The 22,932-nt window shown below is 42.5% G+C and overlaps 1 protein-coding gene across 2 annotated transcripts in view; it reads right to left on the bottom strand.

Annotated features, from left to right (window-relative positions):
- Positions 1–22,932, bottom strand: part of KIF13B (kinesin family member 13B) — a 118,237-nt gene that overhangs the window by 64,861 nt on the left and 30,444 nt on the right. For both annotated transcript variants that reach the window (XM_032183535.1, XM_032183536.1), the window contains exons 3-10: positions 9,363–9,378; positions 7,285–7,345; positions 5,686–5,778; positions 4,784–4,964; positions 4,287–4,374; positions 2,741–2,875; positions 608–720; positions 69–180 (exon numbers count right to left, since the gene is read on the bottom strand). In XM_032183535.1, coding sequence (XP_032039426.1) covers positions 69–180; positions 608–720; positions 2,741–2,875; positions 4,287–4,374; positions 4,784–4,964; positions 5,686–5,778; positions 7,285–7,345; positions 9,363–9,378 — 799 coding nt within the window. The remainder of the gene's footprint in view (positions 1–68; positions 181–607; positions 721–2,740; positions 2,876–4,286; positions 4,375–4,783; positions 4,965–5,685; positions 5,779–7,284; positions 7,346–9,362; positions 9,379–22,932) is intronic.

Raw genomic sequence — 22,932 nt, 5'->3', positions numbered from 1 at the left:
ATGGGACTCTTCTCTCCTTTTCCTCCCTTTTATTTCTCTTTTAAAAACCAAAAGATCAGACTACTTACTTTAAGTAACCAAGTAAGCACAGAGTCACGATAAGGAACAAATTTGTTCTTGTTCTTGCCAGCAGCCTGATCTGCCAGGGCAGAAATAACCAGACCGAGAGTTGTGAGGGATCTGCACCAAGAACACAAGCAGCCATTAACAAATGTAAATAGTCATAGGTCACATGCATATTTAGACAACCACTTTCTCTCCAGAAATGAGCTCTGATGAAAAAGCTCCTAGTACAGTTTCAATCATTCTGTCATCACAGAATCTCTACTGCTCATTTCCAACCCATGTTTTCAGCCTTAATAATCACATCACCCCAATGCAATTATGTGTTAGTTGCAGGAGCACAAGTACAGAAATGCCAACCACGTTAAACAGGCAGGGATCTCATTCAAATGGCTGAGTTCTGAATGTCAGAAGGAACAGCAGAGAGAGGGGAAGAAGAAAACTGGCTATAAAAGCTTAGATTGTTTTTATCCTATTTTAGTAGTATTTATCAGTTGTGATTGCACTGATGAAGAAAGGGAAAGAAACAATCACTCAGTCTTACTTGTTAATGTTGCTTCCTTCTTTCAGCCTGTCTCCTGCAGCACCAGTCTTGGTTGCTCTTTCACTACCTGCTAAGTCGACCAGGCTCAGCTTGCCCACCTTCTCACCTGACGTCTGCAGAAGGAACCAGAGAAGAGCTACTGTTAGTTCATCACTTAAACTGAGTTACATAGCTTCACATATTTTCAAAAAAAATAATCAAGCTGCTTTTCTTGGTGTAGACTTGAAGGGTATTCTGCATTAACTCATGAGCTGCTGCTCCAGAAACAACAGGAGGATTTCAATTGAAATCAGACACGCTATCTTCAAGACATCCTAGAAATCTCCAGAGGAGCAGAACATGGGGCACATTACTCAAATGTTCAAGCAGTAACAAATGCAGAGGGAATACAAGCTAAAGAGTCACATAAAAAGACACGGGGCCTACAGTCTCTGCCTTTATAATCTTGAAAACAGCTTAAAAATCTCAAATTCTATACCATAAGTTTCATCTCTTTTTTTATTTTCTTTTTTTTTTTTCCAGCAAGTAGGATTGAACATGACAAGAAGCATGCTGTAATTAATGAAAATGACTGCAATCACAGAAGCCTCCTAGATCCTTAACAGCTTCTGAGAAAGAAATCCAAGCTATGTGGGTATTTCAATCCCGTAACACAGATTTTGTAATAAATCCCCATTATTCCTCGTAAATCTTGCTAATTATCTCACTTGACCCAAAATGACATTCTGAAACACTCCATAAATTTCCTATGTCAATATGCAGTTGAAGAGCTAGCACTGCCTTTGAGGACAGCTTGGTTACATCATGCTTTTCTGCAGCATCGATGACTGAAGTGCATCTGTATCACCGTTGCAAAGTGCTACACTCCCCTAAATGAACAGGATGATTTTAGAATCAATATGCTTTCAAAAACATTAAGCCTCTCAAAATACTGTGTGATCATCAGGACATTCCGAAATGGTCATTTCCAGGACTGAAAGGACCAAGCAGACAGGAAACCAGAGGAATCTATTCCAGAAACTCAGACAGCGGTCACTGCCCGATTACAGAAAAGACAAACAATCAGAATTACCACCCTGCATCCAGGCTGACCACAAAAAGTTAAGTATGCAGTACAGCCACAGGAAAAACAGAACGACAAATTCTGGCAAGCCAAGGAATTTAGCATAGTTTGACTGTTGATTTGAAGTGCAAATGGGAAGAAAATTCCAAATAGGAAACCAAGAAAATCATCTGGGTAAGAAGATTCGTGGAGACTGAGACATGAGGAGAGGAAAAAATACTAATGCTAATTATGCTTTACAATTAATTCAATAATTAGACACATGCAAGCCTTATATTTGCTCCAGGAACACCGAAAATTTCTTCAAGGCTTTGGAGACTTTAATTGTCTGAGCATAAGCTTAGAACTTTTGGTATCAGAGATCTATTTCAATTTTGGTTTATCACCATTTTCTGCGAGGGATTAAATAATATTAACATAGAAAATCACACCCCCTCCAAGGAAAATTTATATATAAGAAAATGTAGAGAAAAATACTTCCACAGTTAAATATCTTCTTAACATTTAGTGTACATAAAAATATTAAATGAATGTGGCACAATGCAAAAAATGATCAAAAGTTTTGGTTTGTGAAGTTGATTGTTTACATGCATTTGCATGAAATACACCTTTGAAGGAGATTACCAGATGTACATTCAGATGTTCTTCATGTAATTCAATCTTCCTTCTAAATATTATGTCTCTACTTTCTCCTCCAAGTCTGTACTACAAATTGTTGCTTAAAAATAAGTTTCTTTAGTTCAGATTCTAGGATTAGGAGATGCTTCCTCTGCCCTCCAGCAGGTCTGCTGCAAGTCTGGACCTGCATTTTTGCTTTCCATTTCAAAAAACACATTTCACTTACCTACTAAAATTTATTTCCCCACTTTTGTGCATATGAGCATTATGACAAGGACTCTGCTAGACAAGGTCACAGCCAACCTGGTCCAGTGCTAGCAGTGCGCACAGCAGGGCACTGTAGCAAAAGACCTCTTGAGGCCCCCAGCATTTCTCGGAGTCTATGAAATAAATTAAAGCAAGAAGCACACATGCAAGCTTAACATTTGGACTGTGTAACTTGTTTTACTTACCCCTGATTGCACATCATAGAGCGTGTGGGTGAGGATGATCTTGAAGACTGCATGGGACCGACTGCTCTCCTCATTCATGTTGGTTGCAGCCACTGTGCGAGATTTGTTGCCCTCAGACATCAAAGACTCGATGTCCTAGATACAATTTTCACAGCCATAAGCATATCTGCACTATCATTTTCAATTATCTACCAAAACAATCTCATTTTGTTAAAATACAGCAATGTTTCCCACCAAGTTTCACTGCTCATTCACAGAGTGTGAGAACGAAATATTGTGATATTCCCTTCATAGCCTAGAAATTAAATAATATTGTTATGTGCCCATTCATCCATGACCTATGACTGGCTATTAAATTATCAACAAAACTAACGCACCTGGCTGCACATAAAAAATACCTGAAAGCAAAGAAAAACCTGAGGAAACAGCAGTTTATGTTTGAGCACTGCAACGTTTTAGTCTCAGGTGTCAAACATAATTCTCGAAAAGTGTAATACTGACACCAGGCTTGTTTTATATCACAGAAACGTCGTGGAACAGGTTGTTACGTTCCTCTTACACACAAAAAAAAAAGCTGTAAAAGCTTATAAAACCTTCTGGTATGTTGTGGTACTTGAGAGACAGGCAGCTCCCCTGCTTCAGTGTTTTACAGCAATCCTGTAAAACAGTTAAAACTTCAGAGCCCTGGGCTCGGATTTTATTTACTCATCGAGCTGGATCGTGCTAAAGAAAACCAAAACCAATTAAACAGAAGCACACCACAGACCGCTCTGACTCTGCACGCTGAATTATGCAAAGCTGCTGGGCAACGTACAACAGAAATGCATGCAACGTGTCTTTTATTAACAGAAACCACCAGAGATGGAGAGATAAATACATGGAGAGACTAGGAAAGGAAGGACTCCACTGTTAATGTTCTGCTAAAGATGACAGCATCCTTGCCCATATTTACTAATTTTTCTCACAGTACATCAATACTGCTTAAAAATTAGAGCATTCTGCAAGTAAATATATATAAATATCCATATATATATATATGCATGCTATCTAGTTGACTGTAGTACTCCCCAATAAGCAAGTTTCAGGCAATGTTGTCAAGTATTTGTCTTGTAGACAAGCATTTGTTTATATTTCCAGAGTGCCTGTGTGCTACTTGTAGGTGAAATTACCAGGCAATAGCAAGACAGCCAAAAAGTGACAAGGCGAGGTACTGAAAGCCTGTCTCTGCTAAGTGCTAGTTCTGTAATTAATTGCTGAATGCTGCTTCTCGTGGATGCAGGGTAGACTCAGCTATGTTTGGGAGGAAAGCTGCTTCATTAAATAGTTGAATGACTGTCAGAGTTAGTAAATAGCAAAGGATGAAGATGAGTTTCTGCTGTTAACTCTGTTTTCCCCAGTGATCACAATACAACACTCATACAGCTCTCTTGCTCGAAAATCCAAGTTACTGCCACAGCAATTAGGAGTAGGTTAATAACACTGTCCTGCTTTCAGGATCCTACTGTATAGGGTGTCAACACAAGCCCTTCATAAAACTGATCCTTACCTTGTAGCTAGCAACAGCTAGTTTGGATAGCCCATCTACGTAAGGCCCATAAACACTGTGTTCTCTAACTTTTAATGACTGACGGCTTCTGGTTGAGGGAAAAAAAAAGTTATTTATAAGCACGTGACTGATGTAAGACAATATTTACAGAGAATCAATTTCGCACTGACATATCTCAGACATGATGGTTTTACAGCTACCATAATAAAGCACAGAGCAAAGACCACCACGCAAACTGAAAAGCTGTATGTCCACATGTGCCATGCTGACAGACGTTTTTGTCACTTCATAAAAGCTGGCATTAGGGTGAATTTACTCCAAGCTTTCAGTCTTATCAATTTACTTTGATTTAAAATAAAAGGACACTGAAAAATCAGATGGAAAAAAAATCCTAAGCATCCCAAATGTCTTAGAGGGGATCCACTATGTCAAATTGGTATGTGGACAGGGAGGATACAGCAACATATTACAGTGCTGTTCACAGGCACATTACTTACCCTTTGGGGTCAAGAAGATCCCTGACTTTTTCGTTGTATATCTCCATGTAGGATACTTCTACTTTGAAACTCTGCTCTTCATTTTCCTCTTTCTGCGCTCTTTCAAAGAGTCCACTGCAAAGTCTGGGGATTAATCCAGGCTGGTCAGCAGTACCCATCATTGTATATGATTTTCCTGATCCTGTGTGATTGAACTGATAATTAGTGGACATGCAACAATTTTATTTTATTTTATTTTATTTTATTTTATTTTATTTTATTTTATTTTATTTTATTTTATTGTGAGGAACATGGAAAAGAAATGGAGAAGCAAAGAAAAAAAATGACATTTCAGAGAAAGATATTTGTACAGTTTTGTATTTTAATGCAACCATTAAAATACAATTAAAATTAATTAAATTACCATTTAGCTAAAAACTATTCAATTAAAAGGAAAAGGAAAACAAGAAATCTAGTTAAACTGAAAGAGAAGACTATCAGACAGATACTCCTACTGTAGTAAACAACTCACTAACACCCAAATACCTGCCAGAACAAGAAAAATCTGTTGCACAACCATACTCATTTTTGCATATTAAATTTAAAATGATGATTAAAGATTATTCTAACTGCAGGGGCAGAAAATACAAGTGGTGCTCTGAACTCAAGGACATTCCAAAGATGACAATCAGAAGCGTGAGAAATAAGGGTAGCCAGCAACAGACAAAATCTCATTTCTTACCCTGTTCACCTCGTATCTAATGTTACAAAACATCATTTCTTTTGTTTGCACAACCTGAAAATGCTGGTTGCAAGGCATTTGCCCTGAAACAATGTCACAACAGCGAGGGAAGGAGTCTCTGGTCAGGACATCAACGCCTTTTGTGTCAGTGCTGGTTTTGCTTACATTCTGGAGGACTTACCAGTTTGCCCATAGGCAAAGATGCAAGCATTATAGCCTTCAAAGGCATTCTGAAGAATATTCTCTCCAAGGCACTTGAAAACAACATCTTGACCTAAGAAATAAAACATGCAAGCTAATTTAACAAAGGAGAGAGTGGGTTTTTTCATGATCTGGATTCTTCAATAATTACGTAAAAGCAAACACTTGGGGTTTTCTGGCTGTTCTTGCCTAACTAAATCACCCAGCATCCAGTACCCACTCCCTTTACAGGACATTGACTAGTAGTTGTTCTCCAAATTTCTACCAGCATAAAAATCAGAGTCTGTGATTATCATGCATCCACACACATGCACTTACAGCAATGTGCTACCACCGGTGCTCGTACTCAAGTTTTAGCAGCACAAAATCTACCACCAGCTGCAGAATTTCACCCGCTGGTGAATGACAGCACTTCAAAATATACTCAACCCATACATTTTAACAACTGTCATTTAGTTTTAATTGAGGGCTGTTGGTCGAGCACTAAATAATTTCACTGTATATGCACAAGATATTTAGTAATTCCATGAAATTTGTGCAGAGAAGGAACCACATCTATATGGAAGACGTACATATTAGCAAAATATAGAGTATATCACTTCTTTTTGCAATTGAACTAAATCTATATGCACATTTTTTGGCTCATTTTCCAAGTGGAGGAAGAGATGCTAACTATATTTCAGTGTTATTTATTTAAATCAATCCTGTATTTTCAGAATTTATGAGCAATTAAAATCTGAACAAGACCTGATAGAATTACATGGACTGACAAATCCTTTCTCCAATATTTTAACATTCCTGAAAGATTTTCTTTTCTCTCATTAAGTCCATAACTTTACTTTCAGGTTGACTCAAGACTTTCTCAAGTCCTCACTAGATTTCTATTCATTAGTTATCTGTTACGGAAATTAAAAGATTCATATGCTTGTAGATTTTATTGATTTTTCTTTTAAATGCATGGAAACAAGCTTAAATGAATCCAATTTTTAAAAGTATGAAAAAAACAAAAAGATAACAAAATGGTAAGTTAATAAATTTCAGATTTTACCACATTTGCCAAAATATGTCCAGAACACACAAAAATATATATTATATATAAGATGTATATAATATGTATAATAAATATAATATATATAAAATAATATATTCACCTTTTTTAATACTCCATTTACTAAGTTCTAATATTATGTCAACCCCCCCATCCGCACTGGCAAACAGGAAGGTATATTTTAGCAATATTCCTCTACTCCTGGAAAGGAACGGATTTGATGTTTTCCAAGTGATGTCCTTGGATCAGTATTTTAACTATAGATGTAAATATGAGTAACCCATTATTGTGATGGATTTCTCAATTGCCTGCACTGCAGATGGGCAGCATTGCCTACTGCTACCCTAACCCTCATCTTTAGAAAAGAAAAACAGGAATGATTTAAGGTTTTCCTTTTTCTTTTGACAACGAGCAGCCGTACAGGGGAAAGATCCTCCATGCCATATGGTGTGTGCCCTTTAGCAAATACTGCATTATAATTAGATCGTTTGTTCTTGGAGACAACACGCACAAAGCTCCAGTAAATATTACCTGCATATTTTTCCTTGACGGATTCATCCATGGACCAAAAGCAGTGATCGTAAGCAAACACCTGCAGAAAAATAAGCAGGAGGGCATCTTGTAAAAACCACTGCCACGTCAAACACGTTATCCCAATTGCGACAGCGCTGCGTTATGTTGGCTAACAGCATGCTTCTTGGGGCCATTCTGACATACAACACACATTCCTGCAGAATTATTTATTTCTTATGGGTTCAACACCTAAACCCAAACTCCTTATCTTCCTATACGCAAGCCTGTTCCTTGGTTTTATTCATTTTTTGCTTTTATTTCTCCCTTCCTATTGTGTGAATCCTGTTCAACGCTCTCCAACAGCTGCCCATGCGATGAGCCCATGGATGTCAAGGAGCTCTCCTCATCGTCCTTTAAAAACCCATCCCCGCGATTCATTTTTCACAAGACTTTCTATTTTGCAAACTGACAGATGTCCCCTGGCTGTTTCTGCCTACCACCCCCACGCTTCTTGTCTGCATAAATTAAAACCATGCTGTAGGGCAGGAACCTCTCTCCATACAAGCCAAGCAGAAGCAGCCATCACCAGTCTTGTAAAGAACAATATGGAGCAAATGAGGTTTATCACTAGGAGAGCGATGCTGTAGCCTTTTTAAACAGAAAAGTGTTGGTTTTGTGGCGAATCCCTTTAAAGGCTGGCAGGCACCTTCCATCATCTCAGCTGACCTCCAGTAGGGCAGTGCCTGCTCTGGCCCCTCAGGCTGCAAAAGGAGATGTTTGCAAAGCATCTCCCCTGGCTATGTATTTGCAAGGAAACAAATAAACAAATAAATAAAGATCTGTGTAACAGCTGATCTATATTCCCACGGGCAAAACTGACTCTGTAGGATATAGGAAAAGGGAAGTGCCATGGGCTGCTCCTTCACTGCTTATTTCTCATAGAAGTTTAATTAAGGTTGCTCCTTCCCCTTTAGACGTTCCAGTGTCTCATATCCACCTTGTGACCCTTATCCCATTATTTCTGAAGATTTCATTTTTATCCATTAGCCCATTTCCACATTTACTTTTGGCGAAGGCTGTGATTAGTATGCTAAAGGCATTAACTGTGAACAAACATCTGCATAGGTAAATCACACCTAACACTTTTTATTTAGTACAGCTTGTAGGAACAAAATACGTTGTATCACATCCACATTAATAATAGGAGGAAAACCCTACAGAGAAATACTGAGCCTGTAGCAAATGAACTCAGTTATGCCGTTCCCTAATGGATTGTGTCACGGAATATGAAAAATCATTTAAGGACTCACAGAGCAATAAAGAAAATCTTCCTCAAGTATTTATACCAACTAAAATAGTTGGAAAAATTATACGAGAGTTGAAAATGTGTACTAGCAGCGCAGCCAAACTTACTGCTTACATTTATGGAAATGTTTAATATAGCAAAACCCTTTGAATTTAAACAACTTATCTTCAGAAATACATTGCCTTTTTTTTTTAAAAAAAAAACGTACAATAATTTCTCATCATCAAGAGATGAAAGGGTTTACTTTACAGCCTCTAGTTGTGGAAATAGCAGCTGGTGTATTTAAAGTTAAGGGGTTTTTTTTGTACTTTGAATTTATTAGACAATTAGCCATATTGTTACAACGTCCCAAGACTTCAGAGCGTTTAACCAAACATCATTGGATCTACGACCACATCAATAAAGCTGGCTCCTGATACGCCAGGCTAAAGATTGGTATCTGCACACCAAATACAAAGTCATGGGATCGTAAGCTGCAACAACAAAATGAGTTTGCTCTAACGCAAATACCAGAAAAGGCTTTAAAAAACCCACAGACAACAAGCAGTCTCCCATTCCCGGCCTGTAATGCCGAGCATGTATGTTCTCATTTGTTCCTGTGACTCATTTTTTTTGGCAGAGGCTTTACAGAGCTCTTCTGCAGCAAGGAAATGCTTCGAGTTTCTTACTCAACAGCTGATCAACTGCAGAGCTGTGTTTTGAAATGCTTTTAATATCTGGCTAACCCACGGCCAGCTGAAGGAAAGGACAATTTTCAGTCACCGAGGGACGGTGCAGGAACGGCCCTTACCTTTGGCTGGGTCCTGCTGCTCCCAGAAGCATCGCCAGCACGAAGGATGTGGTACAGCACGGGGCAAGAAAGAGAAAAGAAAACCAAAGATAGTTAGCTACAATCATTTCAGCTTAATTACTCTACCATTAATACCTCGTCTTTGGAACATCATTTAAAAAGTTCAATCCAACAGTAGGACTGGAGATGCTGCTCTGAGCAAGCTGATTTTAACCTCAGAACCTCTCTCCCCCTCATGCTGCTGCCATCTCTTCCTCATTCTCTCATAATTTAATTTCTTGTGACACCTCTCTCTATAGTTTTGTTTTAAAAACTCTTTTAAAAGTACCCAAGCAATACAAAAAACCTCCAAAAACACCTGCACAGGAGGTATTCAAGAGACAATTTCAGAGTCCAGCTGTTGAACGTGCCCACCTTGGCTTCTCACAGCTGCTGGGACAGCCCAGCAAAGAGGTGTCTTCTTAAAAGAACGAGCGGAAAATAGCAATCCCTTTACCCTGTTATGGGCATAATTTAAAACTTCCCAGCACAGCTCGGTAAGTACTGGAGTTAAAACAAGAAAAACCTTTAAAACAAGAGCCCAGCACCAGCCCATGCACCTTGGACATGGAAAGCGGCAGCAGGTCATGCAACATACTCCCATACAGAAGGCTGGAGAAATCCAGCATTCAAGTGAGCAGCTGGAACAGGATGGCTTTTCCCCTCACCACCTGGCTGTGTTTGACCAAAACCTCTCCCTTGGTCCCTGCAATGTGTTCAGCAAAGGGTCTCCATGGTCTCTGATGCTCCTAGCAAGGTCATGGACAGGGAGCGACCGAGGGGCTGCCTTCACCAGGGCTTTGGTTCAGGTACAGGAGGCACCAACAAGCCAGGAGATTTGCTCCCTTAATGGCTTGGAGTACTTTAAGAGATGCAAGAGCGCTATTTTGGCTCTCCAGCCTCTGAAATGTCGGCGGAGTGCTTTCCTGAGAACGGCTAAGAGGCTTGTAGGGGTGCTCTGGTTTATGAGGAAGGTTCGCTCCTATTCCTACAGGAAGACCACTCACCTTAAAAAGCAAAGCAAGCCAGGATTTGGAGCGTGAGTTTTGAACACAGAGACATTACCCTGCCCGTAATTCAGCAAGCAATCCTGGTCATTTCCCCAGCCCCGTTCCAAGGCAGGATTACACGACGCACTTGACCTTTCCAGCCCTCGATCCAGCACGTACTATTGAGCATTTGGATTAAAGCGGCAATAGGGATATCATCTCCAAAGTCCTATCCCATCTGCAGCTTTAAGAGGATGGATTATACTAGGCTATGTAAATCATCAAGCTTAGTTTAGACTAAAAGTCTTAATGTGTCTCATTTGCTAAAGAACGGCACATACACACAGAACCGTGTCTCGCAGCCCCACTTACCCAAACAGACACGAAAGGGAGCCCTACATCAAAGGAATACAGCGTATGGCATTTAGGATTCAGCATGCTACCTAGAGCTGTACCAGGCTCTGTGCACTTTGGGCTGAAAAGAAAATAAATCTGACAAACGCCTCCCTAAGGAGAGCAGAGAGTGCCCACGATGTGCCGCAGCATCGCGCCGTGCACAGCCCCATCACCCCGCAGCTGTGGCAGCCAGGCTCAGGAACCCAGGAAAAAATTTTCAGCCCAAATGGAAATCCTACAGAAAAGAAATGGACAGGAGGAAGCAGCCCCTGAGCAGCCAGCGAGCCACGAACACCCCCTGCAAGCACCGGGTGCTCAGAGGATGCTCCTTGCCCTCTATGCAGTTGATGTTAGCCAAAAAAAAATCACACACACACAAAAAAATCATCCCATTGGATTCCAATAACGACAGCCTGTAACGAATCGTGAACTGAATTGTGAATTATCTTGGTGATCTTCAGGCAGTTTGGTGATCATGGGGCATTTCCACCACTGCTGCCCCCAGCTCATAGGTGGGGGACAAAATTGCTGCTGCTCCCTGGCTGAGCACCAAAACTGCCATCAACAGCATCCAAAAGCTCCCGGAGAGGAGGGGAAAGCTCCTCTTCTGGCCACTGAAGGCTGTCACTAAGATGTTTTCAGCATCACATTTACACTTGAATCCAGAGTGACGGATTTGCCTTAGCCAGCCAACGCATCTTGGGTTCCTGCAATACCAGACTATTGCATATTAAAAAGGAGAAAGCACAGAATCTCCAATAATTAAAATCATACATTCAGGAAGAATAAAACACTCTGTTCAGCCCTCGTTATTAGTGCTATTCCAATAGTCTCTTAAATCACTTTTTTGCTCTGGCTTTCCATGTTCAAGAGAAGGAAGGTGGAGTGACGTTAACTACATCTGAGTTTTTGCAAATCTAGCGGGGAAAACAGCACAGCAAACGAGGTGAAACATTCCTGGGGAGAGGCAAGGACAGCTCAGACCTCATCTTTCTCTTCAGCTTGGAAATAGCAGCCAGCTGGCACATCAGCACATGCCCTACATCAGTCACAGTACATTTCTGCCTAAATCAGGACTGGGCGGATGGGGCAAATGGGAGGAGAAATGTGGGGGATGATGGCAAGTCAGAAAGGTGGGTGAAGGAGTACAGGGGCTGTAGGACATTATCTGACCAGGAAAGAATTAATTTTTATTTTTTCCCCCTGAAAAAAAAGATATTTCCTATGCCAGTAGCAACTGTGGCATCCGAACTATACACTGATGATATCGCTCACTGGCACGAGGCTAAGCTGGATTTATGGAGCTGCCACAACATTTGAACATTTTCATAAGCTTCTGGAAAAAATAAAGAAATTTCAGGTTAAAAGAAAAAGGGAGAGGGAACAATTTCACCAATAACCATGAATTAGGGAAGTCCCCAAAAAGACACAGAAATTTTTATTGCTTTCCACTTGCAATCTTCCATAACCATGGCAAAAATAAGCAGATCGGCTTCCAACATAACTGGGGTTGTTTTAGGCCTTTCAGCAAAAACTGCTCAGCACAGGCTCCAGAAAGTAGCTGAAGACACAACTAGAAAAACATACTGATGGGGAAAAAACCACTCGGAGCTTAACAGCAGAAAGGTTTTGGCATCTCCCAACAGCCACAATGCATGACTGCATCCCTAGCTGTGCTCCTGAGGAGCTGCCAAGCCTGGTTTGCCTTAAATCAATCTGTATTCACAGCTTATTTCAAGTAAATCTGGCATTGTGTGTCACAGTGACTTATCCTCTGCACAATTTGACTCCACTTTATAGCAAGCTTATTGTTTTTAAGGTTTGTATGGATCCCAATAGCTCCAGTTTTGAGACTTCTTAAGCCTAGCACCAGGCGATTTGTCTGTACCACGTTTAGGGCCTCCATCATGGCACAGCGATGGGGACTCCCCACACAAACCTGGAGGAGAAATTCTCTGTTTTAACTTAATTTCCGTGTTTCCCTCTTGGTTGGTGGGAGCAGCAGCACAGCAGGACCCAGATGTGGTCCCGGGATAGAGTCCCACTTGTACTGTGGCTATAGGATGAGTGCCAGATGAGCTCCAGAGGTCCCCTGAGGTGCCTCCCAACATCCGCCATTTTGTGATTCGGGGATATTTTATTAACAATTTGCACATGTCACAGCTAAAAGTAGTGCAGTAACTCACTCATTCACCTGCCATGAGCTTTCTCACTGAGACTCATATCCTCACCTCTGGAAATTAAAAAAAACAGCAGGGGAAAGATGCTTGGGAAACACAAATATCCATATTATTTACTTATCCAACATAGGCCTTGTTTGAAGAGCAAAGGGTTAAAAGTTAATGGTTTTCATGGACCAAAGGGTTTTTCAAGAAGCCTCATCCTCCAAACAAGACTTCTGAATCTTGATTGAGTCTTTTTGAGTCTTTTTTACAGCTCTCCCCTGAGCTGTATCTCTGAGGGTAAATACCGGGCGTGGATGGAGCTGAATCCCACAAGGAGCTGTGCGTTGCTCACACTGTCCCAGCATCAGATCTGTCTGTAAAGGGAGGCAGGATTTAACAAATGTTTTTGCAGTTTTATATTTTGGAAAAGCCAGGCTGATGATTTTCAAGTTTACCGTCTCCACAAGGCAGCAAATACATCCTCCATTGTCCTACAGGAGCTTCCTAGCGTGCGGAAGCTGATAAGGTGCAGGAATTATCGAGGAGCTCTAGCAGAGTCCCGAGGCAGACAACTTCAGGCACACCAGATAAGGAGGCAGGCACAAAAAGATATCAGGAAGATCTTGCATTTGTTTGAAGCTTGGGAGCCTGGCTATCTTTCAGTTGCAGATCCTCGAAATGTGGCATTTCTTTTCTATCTGATCCACAACGAGTTGGTTTTGAAGAGCCAGCAGTTGGTTAGGAAAGACACTGCAGCGTTAAGGGGTCTGCTGCTTAAACCTGAGCTGCAGAATTTCTTTCCTGACTTAAAAGCAAAATAAAATTGAGTAGCATAATTAAATTTATTGTCTAGCGGCGAGGTAGCTGAAAGGCAGCGGTAATGACAACTGATAAGAAAAAGTAGAATTAATTGAGAAGTTTTCTTCTCTTTCCACACATCTCACAAATACAACTTGCAACACTTTTTGCTGCTACACAGAGTGAGGAAATGCCTCCTAAATCAAGTCCTGATCACTTCAGGCTTCTTCGCATTGCAGTACTTCGCAATCCATTTTCCCAGAGTGTCTCAGAAGATGAAGTGCTTCAGGTTTTTGGCTTTAACAGCCTATAAATATTCTTCCCCCTTTTCTACACATAGACCAAGGGGGATTAAAACGCTGTGTCCCACTAGACTGCTCCAATTTCTAGATGATACCCTCCAATTAATCCTATTGTACGGAGTTTCAATTGGATGTCCATACTGATACTGACCTCTTTGGCTGAAAACCATGCTTTTTTTTTTTTTTTTTTTAGAGAGAGCAGAAATAGTCCCTTCAAAGCAAAATCCCCAAACACGTCAAAAGAAAATGTGAAAGAGCACGCACAGTTCAGAGCTTAAACTCTTGTGGCTGAAAGGAACAAAAGGAATCAGTGTTACTTCCAAAATTCCTCCGGTGCCGCACGGCATTCCAGGCATAGCTGGCAGTTTCTACCGACAAACCTCATTTTTGCCAGCTCACCCAAAAAAAAAAAAAAGGCCTGAAAGACAAGAACTAGGGCAGAACGGCAGCTCTGTGGGTTTGGGGTATTTTGCAGTCGGAGCGAAGTTTCCTGCATTGTCCCGGCCACGTTCCAGCGGTGCGCGCATCCCATAAAGCCGTGTTATGACAAGGGGATTACAACTCGGTCCTCCTGTTTGTAAACACTTGGATGTCAGGATGCTATTGTGCTCTGGAGAATGTTTGGTGCACATCCAGTACCCAGACTTTCAATTACCATTGTGCATTGGACTATTTTTTAATGAAGCCTGCTGCAGCTAGAGTTTTATAACTGCTGGAGGGGGGGGGGGGTGGGAAGAAACCTCTCGTGGTTTGGCAGCATTTTATCTCCCCCGATGGATTTCCAGATGGGAACACCAAGCTCCCAGGTCTAGGATGTGGTGAAAAACCCTTCCTGCCTCTAGGCCGGCTGCACAAATTGCTTAAATCCCAGGGAAGCAGCCCAGGAGCTGTGCGATGAGCTCCCAAAGAGGCAGACAGCTCGGGGGGGGGGGTGCGTACTTACATGTGTCCAGCATTGCATGCATGAAAATCTTCTGGATTTCATCAGAGCTGCCCCAAACACTGCAGCACCCAGCAGCTGGCTCTGTGCTTTCTTCCTCCCTCGAAAACCAGAAATCCCTTTTGGCTGGGACATTAGAACCTAACAGCTAATTATTTCTTTTTTTTTTTTCCTCTCCTTACTCGATTATTGCCTAAAAGCATCCATGTGCAGAGCTTCTCATTCAACTGTGAAGGTGTTTTTTTGTTTCTAAATGCATTTTACTTCCCAAACGGATGATTCTCAGCCTGTCCCTTTCACTTTCCCTGCACCACAAGCTCTCATTTCTAAGCAGATCCAAGCCTTCCAGCTCAAAGCTTTGCTCACACTGGTAGCCCTAATTCCTGTCAATGTCCAGAATTAACCTGAAATGAATGCAGAAACAGGGTCATGAAGTCCTGATGTCAGAACAGCACCATTCTGGGGTATTTTTTTTTTTATTTTTTATTTTTTTTTGTGAGCGAGTTGACAATTCACCATGCAGGAAATGCTGCAAAAACTGTCAGATTTTAAGGTATCCACCTCTAAATTGTAGGTTTTTCCTTGAAGAAGTACAAGGAACACGTTTCGCTTGGGTGGTGGGTGGGATTTGCAAGAGCTCATGGAGACAACCAGGAATGTTTGAATTCGTATCAACAATTTATTCAACTCTGAAGTCAAATACACCAAGAATACTCAAAAAGGAGAAAAAGACTTTAAACACAAAGAGCATTTTCACCATAAATTTAACACAGAGCATCTTGAGGCCTTCCCAGCATCACACAGCCATGCCATATGTCTCCACCTCGTATTTCTGACCTCACTGTGGGTGTTCACTACAGCCCACCAGGGCAGAGTACCCAGCATTGGTTTTCCTGGGAAAAACCTTTCAAAGCAACTTTTTCTGCATCCGTTTTCAGTCACCTGGAGCATTTTGGAAAGTTTTGCCTCTCTTCTCACTGGAAAATTACCTCAAGGCCTACCACAGCTCCTTGATGCAAGACGGTTTTTCTTACTGACTCAGCAAAAGGGTGAAAGTTGGGAGCAAACCACCGTGATGCCTGTACCACCGAGAGACAAAAACTGCATGGGACAGCCCTCCCAGAGCCCTCCCTGCTCTTGTGCACTGCTGGAGAAGCGTCAATGCCTTTTCCTTTGGAAAGAAAAACTTGATGACATCCACAGACGTTTCTATGGAGAGTCTATGGGTAGCTGGGAGAAGAAAAAGGTGGGAAAGAGGGACAGAGACAGGAGCACAAACATGCACTTCCCTTATCATTTGCCAAAAATAATAAAAAATAATAATAATCTACATGTATACCTCTCAAACCAGAAAGAGCAAAAAAAGAACAGCCCATAATAAAGAGCATGAGCCACGCAGGCACCAAGCCTCCAGAGCAGCCGAGCAGCTCTCCCCCCTCACCATCGCTGCAAGTTGCAGAAATTACTACAAGGACTCTTCAACTCAGAGGAACAGATGCAGATCCAGAGCATCCCTAACATTTTGGTCATGTTTGCTGTTTCTTTTAAATGTTCACCAAATCCCTCTAAACACAGTGCACAGAAGAGGTGTCTACTCTATGGTTAAGTGCAGCTGAGTGCTTGCTAATTCTGTATCTCCTCTTTCCACTGAATTACCTCGGACACAAATAAATTCCATGTTCTAATACCTCTGATTACACATTTTCTGCTGTGAAGTCTACATCCCAAAATAACGTAGTCAGCTATCTCATGATTGCCCATGTAGTTCATATTAGATAGCCACAAAGACTGCAGCTGAGGAGACACCTTCCAGCTTGGTGGGCTAAGCAGCAAGTCAAACTGCCTCTGTCAACTTGTCTTCCGCTTCCAAAAATTTACCTTCTCGTCTTCAAATAACATCTTCCTGAAGGGGATGCCTATCTGAGGAGGCAAGCAGACAACATCTGAAAGAGCTGCAGCTCAACAGAGAAAATTGTTGTGGCTGTGTTTTGCGAAGAACTCAACGTCAACGGTGTGCTGGCTGAACACCCAAGGTGTTTACACGTATGAAGTTGGGAATTTCGTGTATTTATGAGGTTGGGAATTTTGTTGGATATACTATCCAGTTTCTGAACCTCCGTGCAGTTTCAGCATCACCGTGTGTTTGGATGTTCAAGAGCATGTGCTCTGGACCATGCACAGTGCCCAAGTTTATACCTCGGAGCCCTTTTCGGTGCCTCCAGAACTAGGCAGCTGCTCTGCAAAGAGTTATTGTCAGCTGGCAAGTCTATGCACGGCGTATTTTGGATCCAGCTCCACGTTCGGGGAGTCAAGCAATATTTAAAACTACACGCACACTGGAAATCACAAATGATGTTGATCTATTTGCATAGGGGAGGAAGGTAAGGGCTGCAGGCAGAAAGGTTTGGTTATTAGCGTAAGAGATATTTGTCTTGCTTCCACGGTTCAGTAACTGCCTGAATTTCCTTATTTCAGCACGTACACATTTCACGATGGTAGCGATAGGGAAGAGGTTGTTGCACAACCTCTACGTGCTCTCAGCCCACTGATGCCCAAGGAGCCTAGGAGGTAAGAGAACAGCACGGGGTGTCTGAACCACTCTATAAAACGCAGCCTGAGCACAGCAGCTTGTCAACACACTGTCATCTCAACAACAGCACTTCAAGAAAGTCTTCATGTATTAGGAGCTTCAAACATTTCTTATAGTAAAATTAGCATTCGTATCTTTCAAAAAAAAAAAAAAAAAAGTTAGACTATATTCCGCTCTCCCCAAGAGCACAGACTACACACCTCCCCTCTGACCACCACCCTTACAGCAGTGTCTATATTCCTCTGACCCGTTTTGGCCAACTCTATTCACTGATAACAGAATGATAATAGAGCAGGCAGCCATCAATGCCCACTCTGACAATTGCCAGATGCCGAACATCAACAGAAACATGAAATATTTGGCATACACTGATACACTATTTCTCGTTCATGAGGATTTTGAACCTTTTTACCCAGTACTTTTTCTATGCAAATTCACTGAAACAGCTCAGCAGCGGCAAATTCAGTGTTAACAAATGATTTTGAGAAGGGCTTGCTTTCCTCACCTATCCATAATCCTACTATGAAAAGGAGGAATAATTTTCTGTTGACATTGCTCCAAACTATAACATGCTTTCAGGACTGCAACCCGACTACTAGAATACCTGGCATGAGTAAATACATTTTTTATCTGTTTTTTTTTGGTAAAATTTTTGCATCAAGATGCTTTTCTGCCTGCCATGGAAAAGAAATCCTCATCCTCAGCGCAGCATTCAAACCCAGTGGGTGGCATCCCTGCCCATGGCAGGGGGCAGAATGGGATGAGCTTTAAGGTAGGTCCCTTCCAACCCGAGCTGCTCCAGGGCTTGGAAATCAGCTGCTCTTTTCCCAGCACGTGGGTGGGAGGTCTTTGGGGAGAATAAGCTGTAATTGACCTGCTTGCTGAAAATCAAAGGGAAAATCCGGCTGATTATGAAAATTAGAGGCAAGCCTTCCCCATGACAGCTCAGCTCCCATGTCCCATATATGCCTTGCTAATGGCTCCGGACTGCTGTAAGAAAATGTCATAGTGCTCCAGGCAAACACTTAATTCTCTTAAACCCAGAGCTGCACAAAAGCTTATAGCATAAAGAACTTGTTTTGAAAACAGCAAAAAAAAGAGTCTTTGGAGTGAAAAGGGGAGACGGAGCCCCGGAGGTTACAGGGTGAAGCCTTGCGGGCTCGCGATGTGTATGGTGCGGACAAGGGGCAGATGAATGCACAGCCCCAAGGTGCTGCAGCCCTTAGCAGGGCTAAAACTCTGCCCGTGTACTTAGCATTTCCATTTCCTTCCCTTTGCAGAATTTCTTCAGCATTTGGGGGGAGAAGCCCAAACTATTTCTGTCTGAGTGCTACCAGTTCGCCGTAGCATCTCCCCGTGCCCTTAAATTTCCTAAATTCAGCTTTTGTCCAATCGAGGAAATGACTTATCTGCTTTGTCTATTCTTCTCCCTCCCACCCCAGCAAATCTGTGGCCATTTTTAAGGGTAGGAAATATTTGGTGAACTCTTCTTGACTCATCACACCGCGTAACTATTCCAAAGCACTGCAGTTCTCTCATGCCCACTGCATGCCAGCTGAAAGCTCTCCTTTGGGGAGCCAGATAATCCTGGAGTGTTTAATGGGGAAGGTTGTTTTAAATAATCTTTTATTCTGTACTTCTTGTTCCAACCATCTTTATTTATATTATTAAAAAAAAAAATCTTTCACTAAACACTTGCACCAGCACCCATCACCTTCAAAACCACATACGGCAGTTGCTTGAGGGCTTGAATGCTATTTTTGGTAATTTATTGGTGCTGAAAAGATAAAGAAATCAGTAACACGGATTAGCAAAGATGCACGACTAGTGGTACCGACTGCAGAAGCCACAACGTAGATAAGGTAAAAGCATCTGGCCACAAATTAATTCAGAAATTACCTAGCTGGAAGAGGCATTGTAGCTGAGGTTGGTAAGGCTACATAGACACGTTTTGGCTGACAAAACATCCTTCCAGAGAGCATCGCCTGCAGCGCTGTAGGGAGCAATCATGGATTAAGTTATCACTTCGCAGATTTGGCAAGGGTTCAGGTACTCAGCAAGGTGAAACACGCACCGTGAGCCACCAGTTATCCCTTTTACCCAAATAAATGGTGTCAGGCTGAATCCCCGCCGGGTGTTTTCCTACCAGCCGGCCTCCTGGGCGCTGGACTCCGGCCAACAGCCTGTGGGCTCTCAGCTTTGGGGCTGTCCCGCTGCAAGGGGAGGAAAAAGCTCCCCTGGGGTGGGGACACCGCTCCCAGTGCCCTGAGCAGGCACTGAGATGGTGCCAACATCAGCCCTGTGATCTGGCATCAGCTTGCAATACGTGAAATAATGCCTGAATATGGGACACACGATGAGAAGTGACCCAGAGGCACTGCCCGCGGATTTTCAGCAAAGCTCTCATCTCTTAGGGCCACAAAGATGATACGGGGCCTGGGGCATCTCCCCTGTGAGGAAAGGCTGAGAGACCTGGGGCTGGTCAGCCTGGAGAAGAGAAGACAGAGGGGATCTTATCAGTGTTTATAAATACCTGAAGTGTGGGAAGCAGAGGGATTTGGCCAACCTCTTTTCAGTGTTTGTGGGGACAGGACAAGGGGCAATGGCCACAAAATGGAGCCCAGGCAGTTCCGCACCAACACATGAAAGAACTTCTTCATGGTGAGGGTGCCGGAGCACTGGGACAGGCTGCCCAGGGAGGCTGTGGGGTCTTCTTCTCTGGATATATTCAAGGCCCCTCTGGATGCCTCCCTGGGCAGCCTGCTCTGGGGAACTGCTTTGGCAGGGGGGTTGGACCTGATGGTCTCTGGAGGTCCCTTCCAACCCCTACAGCTCTGTGATCTCCCTCCAGAAAACCTCTCATCCCCTGGCAGCTTCAAGGCACCTCTAGGCCAAGGTCAGAGGCGCTGCTGAAGGCGCAGCAGCTGCCAACCAGATTTCCTCCTTCCTCGCTCTTATTGCTAATTACTTCTAAGAGCTTCTCGCAGGCAACACCATCTCTTTGCTTCCTGCACTCCTCTTACCACGGAGCTGTTTATCTCCCCAGCAGGCCTTTTCCTTTGAAACCCCTTTCAACACCTCTCCCTCCAAAAAGCCGTCAGCCTAAAAAGGAGCCTTCGACCTTTTCACGACGCTGTTTCAGAAGCAAAAAGCATTCGTGACTGTAGATACTTTAAAAAGAAGTCCTTCTCATGACAACCTTGCATGTGTGCAACGACACGGGCTAATTAAAATTTCATTGTGTGTTCAAATGTCCTGGATGCCCAAGGATGGAGTTAAGAGGCTATTGGGTACCGATGCCTCCACTTACCATAGAAAGAACCTCAAAAGGGATTTGGTAAAATGTCCTGAAAACCAGGGAGCCCAGGAGCTGGCTGACACAAAACATTGCATGAGTGAGCCTTAATTTGGCCACGGCAAACAAACACGCAGCACCTCCAGGACAGATGCTGCACCAGTCATGAATTCAAAGCTCAGAAGATTTTTCTGGGCTAAAGCATCCACAACGTCCAGTCCTGGCTAATAACAATTGTTTGGCTTTTCTGGGAACACTGCCATGATAAAATAGCTTTACACGAAGTCCTAGTGAACTGAGTGATCAATCACCTAGGAACTGAGACCTGTGTGCTGGTTCCCACTGTCAGGGATGATGAACTCCAAACATGTGCACAGGCGCTGCAGAAAACGTAGGAATAGCTCATGTCTCACCACTGCCAGCATGCTGCAGCCCTGGAAGATGTTCATTTTTAAAACTGCCACTGCTCTAGAAGAAGAGGGAATCTGCTCTCAAAATAGCTTCTGTCCTGGTGGTACAGAGGTGGTTTTCACCTTCTTCGTAAGAGCTACAGAAAAAAAGGTTTTGTCAAGTGTCACCAGTCAATTCTGCCATAAGGCATTGCAATTAAAGGGGGGAAATAAGCCAACAGCCCAGAGAATCAACCACATTGTCTTATTGTACCCTTATAAAATTCATTGCTCGTACTTCTTAATTCTTCTTCTAAATGTGCAACTCTTAAAAATAATTCTATTGTTACTGAAAGCCTGGAGTCCCAAGCAAACGCTGTGTAATTCCTTTATGAAGTGAATGCAGACGCAGCATATGTTCGAGGTGGGCACTATCTGCAAAACGCTGAAATTCTAGAAGTCCAAAACCCTAAAAGAAGCAAAATGTCAGCTCTAACCTCACATGTGAACTAGTGTTTACCTCCACGCACTGCTCTTTCCTCTCACCGTAGCCTCTAACAGCAGATACTTGCTAGCAGCGATCAGCTGGTTTCGTTTCAGTTCCTCTTTTCCTTTCCCAGCTTTCTGTTTGGGATACAACGTGTGGGATGCACCACGTGGAAAAGTGTTTAATATTTTGTGGTTATTTCCATAACAGTATGCTAATTCATTAGCCTCATGTATGCAGTTAAGCCTTGTCTTTTCAAACACACCTGGAGGTGATACCACACTCGTCGGCTCCTGATGCCAGCTCTGTGTTGGGAAGGAGCTATTTTAAGGCTGCTGCTGTAGGATTCACAGCCAGTTGCTGGTATTTATAAACAATAACGAGCTGTAAGGCTTTCACATGTCCCGAGGTGCCAAGTGAGGGTTTCTGCTGATTTCTACCTTTGAATTTCTAGATTCCCTGCTGGTTGTCTCCCAGAAACTTCTTGCTTTTCGATGCAACTTGTTGCCTGTGATTCATATGGGACAGCACATGCAGAAGCACTTGATAGCACCCAATCGTGATTTAGCACTTTGCACAGCAGCATCCCTCCAAGAAATAATAAAAACAGATGTTCCTACACATATCTCGAGAACTGCTTTTAATTAAATGGACACATCATTGACAAAAGCGTTATTCTGGTAATGATTAACCAAATTTAGAGATTCCATGTATGCTCAATGATACCTGTGGTTAATCTGAATTACAAAAAGCAGGGCTTACAAAAAGCAGTTAGGAGCATCTACGTTGAGGAATAGGCAGGCACTGGCATCCCAATGGATGAACAGAACCTACCTCTGCTCCAACAACTTGAAGCAACAAACACACATTTTGTTTCTCCAAATCTAAAAGACATCAGACACGTTTGAGAAGCCAATAGCCAAAACCCAAGTTTTCTGCTAGTGTGAAACTACACAATCCAGCCAATGCTTAATACACGATACTTTCTATGGCGTGACAAAACAGAAACCATAAATCAAATACACACTTCTAGCAATGTCACGGCTGGATTCCGTGGTTACTGGATCATCCACGCGAATTCACAAGGCAGTTTCCCAATCAGACTGAAAAAAAAAAAAAAAAAAACAGCAAACTGCTTGGGAACATCACTCAATGTGGAATTTAAAAGTCAGCTGTCCTC

Source organism: Aythya fuligula, chromosome 3 (genome assembly GCF_009819795.1).
Source record: "Aythya fuligula isolate bAytFul2 chromosome 3, bAytFul2.pri, whole genome shotgun sequence".
Lineage (NCBI taxonomy): Eukaryota > Metazoa > Chordata > Aves > Anseriformes > Anatidae > Aythya > Aythya fuligula.
The sequence above is the reverse complement of the archived record's forward strand: the minus strand, read 5'-3'. Positions and strand labels throughout refer to the sequence as shown.